Source organism: Onychostoma macrolepis, chromosome 07, assembly GCF_012432095.1.
Source record: "Onychostoma macrolepis isolate SWU-2019 chromosome 07, ASM1243209v1, whole genome shotgun sequence".
NCBI classification, from domain to species: Eukaryota; Metazoa; Chordata; class Actinopteri; order Cypriniformes; family Cyprinidae; genus Onychostoma; species Onychostoma macrolepis.
The window spans coordinates 40,999,666-41,009,102 of record NC_081161.1 but is presented as its reverse complement, the minus strand read 5'-3'; the positions used below and the strand labels follow the sequence as shown (position 1 = coordinate 41,009,102).

Sequence of the window (9,437 nt, the reverse complement as noted above, 5' to 3'; positions counted from 1 at the left end):
ACTATGAGGGAAAACGTACAGTTTATTGCATCGGCACCCACTTCTGACCCTAAAGTGCAACCCTGTGCCAACCAGCTTCATTCTCCCTTACACATAATAGAAATTATACCCACCCTGGGACCAGCCCGACTAAACATTTGCTTCCTGTATTTATTCGCGTCTTGTTAAGAAGTCAAGCTGTGAACCCAACAAAGGGCATGTGTTCTGAATTTAGGTCTAACACTTGTCAGCTCTTTTCTGCGAGCACTGGGATTGTTTCCTAATAGTACGGTTTATGAGGGCCGGTTTGTGAAGCCAGCATTTGGATGTTTCCATTTTAAACCAGTCATTAAAGCCTGTTTGCCGTGCATTTATTATCTACAACCAGGGAATATTCTCAGTCAGTCTTTCCACAAAAAAACCACATGACACTGCAAATGCTTCTGGGAGGAATGAACGTTAAAAAAAACAGCATTGGAAAACATAAAGATGCACACTACTCAATGACTGTAAACAGTTGACATCAACTTAACCCCTGACCTGTCTCGCACACTTTGAAAACCATAATAAGTATATTTTAACCTGTCAGAAGTCACTAGACGAGTAAAAGCCAATCGTACATTTTTTCATCACTGCAGTGGTTTTAAGGACCAAATATGATCTCAATGCAACATATGATGCTGTATTACGAAAGCAAGCAGTGTTTTTTTCCTCAAAGGCCTCCTAAGAAACTTTCCAGCAAAAGGAATTTGAAGCTGCAAGCAAGCATAAAAACACAGTACAGATGTTTTCACAATAAGCGAAGCAACACTTCTCGTTCATGTACCATTTTATTGGACTTATATAGAAATACTTAAAAAAACATGAAGTAGCACCATTACTTAAGTTTTACTTTATCATGTAGAACTTTAAATGTCAGAAAAATAAAACTCTTGATACATTTTCAAATCTTGTTTCAGCAAATATAATATTAGTATTTGACCATGAGGTTAAAGGCCTTTTATCATAAAATAAAATATACTTTGTTTTTAAACTTTGCTCAATAAAGTACATAGACGCTCAAGTAACTTCACCTACATATACATAAACAAGTGGTAAACAAATGTATTAAAATAGAAATCCTAAACCTATAGTGGTGCAACAGAACAGAACTCTGTGATACCCACTGGAATCTAATTCATACAAATTTTTAGAAAGCTTAAACGGTTCCTTTTTGTCTGAACGTACTAAGTTTTATACATTTCGACATATTCTGTAATAATATAGAATAAAATATGCTTTATATTACTGAATAGAAAATATGCTGGGTGAAACGGATTCAAAAGACATTTTTTTTTTTTTGCTGAACCTAGAAACCCTCCAACCCAACAGAATACTGTCCGATGCAAATGCACATTTCGTGGTCTGAATCGCCATCCGCTTTTCGAGTGATATTAAAATAATACAGTGTTCGTTGCCACGAGGCCATACTAAAAAATAAAAAGATATTTGAACCCAGCTACAAAAAAGTTCACTGAACTTAAATTAAAATATCTGTAAACATCTTTGCAATACGAAATATAATCTTTCAAGTCAAAAAAGAATAAAATACTTCAATCTGTATTAATGTCATCATGAATATTTAAAACTTGTGGAATTTCTGCTTTATCTATACATATATATTTATATATATGTAGGATATGTTGCTGTTCTCCCTCAAACGAGTTCCATCGCGTAAGCTGCAGTATCTCCACACCGTTGTGAGTCTCTCTCTCTGTGTGTGTGTGTGTGTGTGTGTGTGCGCGTGTGTTTGTGTGTGTGTGTCAGACAGGAAGCCGTCCAGATTCCCCCGAACTCCAGGTCTGCTACCAGTACATTCGATCAGCGGAATCGAAAGGCTCGTTTATGCTAACAGTCTAAGGTACCTCGGGTGAGACCGTCGGCCGTCCTTACTTCATTAACGCTTGCTTGTGTACAGTTGACTAAAACTATTGATTACTAGGCTTGAATATTTAAAACATGCATTAGATGTTGAAAATATTTGTCCCGAGCTACAGTACAGTATGAACAATGGCCGTCCCTTTTTGGATACTGCAGCTCTACATACATATGTATATACACGTACAATAACACACGTTATTAGGCTCTCGCGAAGTCACCGAGGGCGCATGGACACCCTTTAGGAAAATATACGTATAGCCTGAGTAACTGCAGCATGGCAGACGGGGCATTTGGGCTCGTTCCTCTCGCAGATGCGGTTGGCACACTCCATGCAGAACAGGTTGTGGCCGCAGGGCACCAGAGCCGCGATCACCTCGCTCTCGAAGCACACCGAGCAGTCCCGACTTCCCTTGCGGCTCGTCCCAGATGAGGATGAAGAGGAGGACGAGGAGGACGAAGAGATGGATGAGTCGGAGGGAACGCCAGGGTGATGGGATCCCATCGAGTAACCGGGGAAGCTGAGTGTGCCTCCGCCCGGATCGCTGCGCACCCGGCGCGCCAACGGATGCTCGGCCGCACCATTGGCCTGGTGCAAAGGCGGGGACAGCCTGGGCTGGTTGGCTCGGCGCTGCAGGCCGTTGGCATTCGTGGAAGCATTGGCGGGGAAAACGGGCGATGAGGCCGAGGTGCTGTTGGCGGCGCGCTCATACTGTGACCACATCAGGCCCGGCGGTGCCGGAGTAGGGTCGAACCCTGGCGACGGATCGAAAGCCAAGTCAGTGCAATCGGGCGAGATCACCTCACCACCGTAGACAAATCCATTGGCGTTGTTGTTGTTGTTGTTGTTGCCGTTGCTGGAGGCAGTGTAACTGAGGGCGGGGCTTGGCGGGCTATAATCGGCCAGCCTTGAGTTGCTATTGTTGCCGCCAAAATACGAATCGGTAGAGGCGCTCCCTAAGGAGCTGGAGCTGTCGTTGCGGTAATTGGAGAACGGCTTGCGACCCGAAGTGGGAGTGACGCTGGAGCTGGGCTTGCTCCACAAACTGGCGTTCCCATGCAAATCGAAACCCACGTCGGTGCCGTTGGCGTGGAAGTCGTTCTCGTCGGTGAACTCGATCAGGCCACCGGTGCGCATGGCGATGTGTGCTTCGATCTCCTCCCTGGCCCGGTCTACGTTCTCTGGCATGCCGGTCACTTCAAAAACGGGCTCTTTGTCGCGGCTGGGCGTGACGATGTAGGTGTGCGTCTGCTGCTGGATGCGCTTGATGGTGGCCCCCTTGGGGCCAACCACTAGTCCCACCACCCGATAGGGCACCCGCACCTGAATGGTGGTCTGTCCGGGCAGGTTGGGCGGGCCGGGCGCTGTGGCGTTCCCGTTTAGGCTGCTGTTTTTGTTCCGTGAGGCTCGGATCATGGAGAAGTGCTCGGCTGCTGAGATGATTTCCCTCCGAGCCATGGCTACATCCTCTCGCCTGCCTGTCACAACAAAGACCGGCTCCTCTCCCCGCACTGGAGTTTTGATATACGTATTGGTCTTTGCTCGCAGGGCTTTAATCTTGCAACCTACAATTGCGAGAAAAAACAAAAAAAGCACAAATGAGACAAAGCAAACACAATCAGGCACAAATCAAAAAGATGCAGGATGGGTGCAAGCGCACAGTCTTCAGGGGACAGCAAATTTCGCTTCTCTCTCTCTTTTGTTTTTTTTTTTTTGGTGCGGCATAAATTCAAACCACATGCTCGGCTACTTGACATACAGGGTCAAAAATAGCACAGGCAGAGAAAAAAAATGCATGCTGAATTCAGGATTTTCCAGAGAGTCCGACACTCTAATCATACTGTCAACAACTTGCTTTCTGTAGATAACCTACAGAACGTGTTGTCGCCTGGATCCAGGCTATATAATGGTGTTTCCTGGTTAAGGAAGTCTATTCCCAATAGGCTACATAGGGAGTGTAAACAAAGTCCATTGAGACAAAGAAAGAAAGAAAGAGCCGCTGTCTGAAGAAAATGGCACTTCGCTCTAGATATGCACAGGAATGTTGTGTATTTAACGTGATGACACATTAAAGGTAGATATGCATGGGTTGTGTCAGCGCTCCCTTGCTTGCTTTTGTTTGGTCGGACATAAGGAGGGCAGTGCAGTTGAAAATAGGCTATAACCTACATTCCCCATGCAAATGACTACACATGCTACAATAACAGCATGCACGCATGTCTTTGAAGAGGATAATGATGATGATTACCTTGTCTGCCAACGATTTCAGCAACGTGTTCGGAGCTGGGAACGGGAACGCATTCGGTCATGTTCACGCTCTTTTTCCTGGGCTCGTTGTCATACAGCGAATTTTCATCGTTATCCAGACCGAGCAGCGAGAGCTGGTCCAGGGCGATCTGCAGGGCTCTTTGGTCATCCAGGGCGTCCCCCTGTCCGCCGCTGCCGCTCCGCTCCATGTCGGCGAACAGCGAACTAGGCATCTTGGATGGGTCTGGAAACAAAGAGGGAAAACTTACAGGAGGAGGGTGGGATTGAGCTGGGAACGGCAGGATTTAAAAAAGCTCCACTGGTGCGAATTCAATGCGCGTCCTTGCTCCTTGTGTCCAAACAACAATGATAATAAAAATTAAAAAAAAAAATCAGTGCAATCCCGAAGCGTGGAATACGCGTTATTCCCGGAGACTGGAAAGCCGGTGGTGGCGATATTCCCCTTTAGAGTGCGCACCCCTCCCTTGCAGCTCGTTTCTGTTCGCTGTCTGACTCGCTGCAGCCAGACGCGGCACTACCGGAGAATATGTGCGCATGACGTCACCCCCGGTCTGACTGGGCAGGGACGGTGCGGAGCTCGGTTGCGATTTGCATGCGCCGCGCTGATTGGACGGATCCCGGACCGAGACCGAGCTCAGCCACAGCTCGGCGCGCCCCGCCCTTTTCTTTTGTGGTCTTATTAAAAAGCAACATAACACATTTTATGTGCATTACAGTTACTGTTTAACTTTCTCGTTTTCACGATTCTTCACCCAACAAGTGTGAAGACGTGCATTAATAAAGAGCTATTGGTTTACATATATATATATGTATATATATATTTTTTTATTTTTTTTTTATTGCAAGTATGAACCAACAATTTTTTTATTGCAAGTATAAACAAGAATAAACTTCAACAATTAAATAAAGCATTGGATGACATTTATGAATGCAGAAATAATACAGGAAGAGGTTTACATAACTGTGTCTGTTCTGAGGTGCAGTGTTTAGCATCATGTCTTTGTGGGTATGGATTTGCTTTACTTGTTAAAAACTGGCAAAATAAATTAAATAACTACATTTTAAGGTGATAACGCTGAAAATGTGCAGATTCGGTCAGTGTTACAGTAAACCTGCATCATTTTTTGGCCTTTTGTTATTACTAACCCCAAGGTGGCTTCACTCAGGAATTGTTAACATTTTTTTTTTTTTTTTTTTAGGCATTAATAAATGAACAGCATTTTTGAGTAATATCATATACAAAGATCTTTCTACATGGTTTGATTGCCATAGTGTTGGCATCACATGACCAAAGCATAAATCAAACAAACAAAGCATAAATCAAACAAACAGAGTAATTATCCATTGTCACAATGTGTGCAAAGCACCTATCCGGGCTGATAGGTGCAAATAAAACCAAGTCCACTGCAATTATTGGGACGATTATTGGGAGCCGGCTAAATGTAAACAAAACCTTCTTTGTGCACCTTCAATATTAGTCAAGCCCCTGATAATAATTTGCATTTAGAGTATATTAGCTGCTTAAGTTTGCATCTAATTTAGGTTCTGCGAAACAATTTATAATTATTTTCGGTTTCCTCTAAGTGACCTTTACATGTGCTGTTCAAAAGCCTCAATGAAGGACAACGTGCCAAGACATGCACTCTCTTTGTCTGCCGCACACCCTCTCTCTCACTCTCTCTCACTCTCTCTCTCTCTCTCTCTCTCTCTCTCTCTCTCTCTCTCTCTCTGAAATACGTTTAGCATTCATTCACATTTTGGTTACAGCCTGCTTATAAAGTGAACCACCACATTTGTATAATTTTATGCATTTATTCAAAACATGCAAAGTCCCTGTCCAAATGACACCAGCCTCTCCTCCCCTCTCCTCTCACAAGCAACTTTAAGTGATTGTGTTAAATCATTTCATTTCCTTGAGATGTCCTCATGTTTACACTTCGGTCAGTAACATTTGGCTGGAAATGCACAAAAATAGAACATTTAATAAAGCCACTGAGTTGTGAATTTGTGAAACTGATTTCAATATTTTCATCTCATTTTTTGAGGCATCCTGATTATCAGTGCAAAACAAGCTTCAAAATCATAGGTTATTGTCATGTTATCATACCCAAACAATGCTCAAAATTCCATATCAATTTATTTACGAGTGAGTGCGAGGAGATGACTAATCAATATTTCATCCCATCCACAAATATTGGCATAGTTAATGGTTGGTTAGCTATTAACATTACTCTCAAGCACTCTGTTGTTGGCCGGTATATGTTAAAGAGCATGATGGAAGTGCTTATTGGTGATCTCCCAATGGATCTAAAAAGCATCTACAGGCAAATGCGCCTTTTGTGGCCCGAGCGGGAAGACGGGGTGGGGGCAGGGAAATCTGCTTCTTTTTACACAAAGAAAATTTCAAACCAATTCAGGGGCATTGAAACGAGAAGCACTTTCTTTGTCACCTCACTCCTGAGGAACAATAGGTATGCTAATATTAACTGCCCCCAAACCTGAGAATGTGAGTCAGGGGCTTTTTTTTTTTTTTTTGTTCATATTCACCCCTTTTTTATTCTTCACCCCTTCTTTTTTAGTTTTAGCACAAGCCAGCTCACAATCTGAGCTTAAGAGCTGCATTGAGAAACATCTGGAGGTGGGAATTATGCTAAAGCCACATGTATGGCTTATTTCTACGCTTTTTAGCTTCAGAAGCTCGGAGTGAGTCACTTTGTTTTGTGATTTGCATAGTTATAGAGCGTATTCTGTACTGTATTGTGAAATCAAACACTGGAGAAGCACTATAATATATAAGTGTATATATTTACATGTTGACTACTATTCAATATTCACATGTATTATCATGTTTCATGTGTAATTAACACTGAACTGCACGCAATAGGATAAAGTTGACGACTCTGAAAGATATCCTATTGCATTTCCAATGCTGATCAATCGCATTTACAGACTGTGGAGAACAAAGGCTGAGGAGCAGCCTCTGTACGTGCTGGCTTCATTACTCCTCACACACACACACAGAGAGAGAGAGAGCCAGCGGTCGAAAGCCTCAGCCACAGAGTCTGTTTAAAAACCACCACTTCGCATGTCTTTCCAGATCCGTTTCAAAAGTGGGTATGATTGATGTCCTTTCTGCTGCCCAGATGGAGTGACAGACGGAAGATCATTGTCATGACACAACTTATACGAGGACATCTTTTTCCTGTTAAACTTGTTTTATGACAGCTCACACATTTTATTGCATCCCAAGAAATAAGAAAACTCATTTAAAAAGATGTGATGGTTCCTCTCTCTCTATATGAAATACTGTAAGTCTGTCAAGACTAAATAAGCTTTATTATGAATACAGTTTGAAGGACAAAATTATTTTGTATAACTATTAAATGTATAATTATGATAATTATTATTATTTATACTATTATAAAATATTAAAATAATAATTTATTACATTTAAATTTGATTTTGTAATGTATTTTTATAAAAACAATTATATATTTTTTTTTATTACTATTAGAAAATAATAATTATTATTATATTTTTAATTATTATTATTGTTGTTGTTAAAATATACTATGGCAATATATATATATAAAATATAACACAGGTGAACGGAAAATCACACTTAAAAATTCTGCTAAAATTCCTGTAAAAGCTAAAAAGCTTTTGAAGGTGCTACATACAAGAAGGATAAAATCATTAGATAATCATATAATAATCATAAGCTGTTTCACTTAAAATGCAATGAATGAAGAGAAAATGAGGCGTTCTATCTCTCAGATCTTTCTCTTGGAAGAAAAAAAAAAAACCCTGTAATCTCATATTTTATCCTGTAGACTTTCCGAAGAAACCTCAGCAATATCTCAAAGTGCACTCAGATTGGCCAATTCCGCAATCAAAACTCATCAAGTTCCTCCGAGTCCAAATGATCTGATCTATACTTTCCACGGTAGCACGTTCCTCCAAAGGAATTTTAAGAGAAACATCTGACACAAGTTGAAAATTGCTCTCCATTAAGTCTCCTGAGCAATGAAAGAGCAGCCTCTGAGCAATAAAACATCCCTCTGGCTGTGTCACGTAATATGCCTTACATATGATTTCCCAAGCGTGCCGGTCAAAGTATAACCCACTTCCTTTTGACTAGCACCTTGATGAATCAGGCTTTTCTATAAGTTTGCCTCAGTCTTAGTCTATTTTAGGTGCTTAGGTAATCTCAGGTCAGCGCGAATAAGCGTAGCTAGCCTGGAATAGACAAACTGTAGGTCATCCCTGCTTGTTTTTCCACATGTCCACCTTTGGCAGCGTGAAGAGGCCGCTTTAACACGTGCAATATTTGCTGTTTAGCATTAGGAGTTAACCAGCTGCTTAGCCGCGATTACCCGGCTGCTCTTTAATGAGAGGAAGAGGGGCTTAGCTTGGCATGACCCAGACCTGTCTGAGTGCAGCGCGTGGCCATGAGCTAGCTAATAAGCCACCGGTCCCTGCCGTCTGGGTGGAAAAAAATAACAAAGGGAACAAAGACAGGGAGGGAGGGAAGGCATGGACAGAAACGAGAGAAGAGAGGTCACAGAAGACAGACTCTGACATCATCTTGTTTGGTTAGTTCTGGATGCATGTATTGCACATGCATTCACTTATTCACATGCATGCATTTGTTTTTAAGCGAACGACTGAATAAACCCCACCTCTCTCTCTCTCTCTCTCTCTCTCTCTCTCTCTCTGCGCCGCACACAGACGCATGGCAGTGTTGCGTAATTGAACGTGCTTTTTGCAGCTCTGCATCACTGCAGCAAAACCGCTTCTTCTGTTACGGCTGCGTTCTCAACACAAGCCGCCCAGTTCGTTTCCAACTCCGAAACAGAGATGCGTTCAAATACGCACCGGTGCGGTGCGTTACGTAGGTGAAAAGGTAAAGTAGGCCAGTGCTGCAGTGGTGCAGTGTGTGTGTGTGTGTGTGTGTGTGTTTGCACTGGCCCATCCCTTCGCAGACTGCTACCCGCACTGACACACTGAACTCGAGTGCCACTGATTCGCCTCCTCCCATTGGCTGCCTGCCAGACGCCTGGAGAAGAAGCATGCAGCAGAGCAGAGCGCAGCGGCAGGACAGCTGGGCTGCTCCCCCACAATGCACCACTCCCACCCAGGCCCTCCTAATCCATTCTGCCTCTGCGCTCGGCCCCTCCCGCCTGCAGCGCCGCCGCAGAACCCTTCGGATGCTGTACAGCCCTCTGCGTCTCAGCCAGGACCAGGGAAGCCCGCGCCTATCGCGTTAAAT

At 43.1% G+C, this 9,437-nt stretch overlaps 1 protein-coding gene across 1 annotated transcript; it reads right to left on the bottom strand.

Annotated features, from left to right (window-relative positions):
• Window positions 1–796: 796 nt before the first annotated feature.
• mex3b (mex-3 RNA binding family member B) lies at window positions 797–4,702 on the bottom strand. The gene is made up of 2 exons (XM_058783692.1): window positions 4,146–4,702; window positions 797–3,462 (listed from the first exon to the last, which is right to left on the bottom strand). Exons 1-2 carry the CDS (start codon window positions 4,375–4,377, stop codon window positions 2,138–2,140), a joined length of 1,557 nt encoding a protein of 518 aa, XP_058639675.1. The 5' UTR covers window positions 4,378–4,702; the 3' UTR covers window positions 797–2,137.
• Between the last annotated feature and the right edge of the window lie 4,735 nt (window positions 4,703–9,437).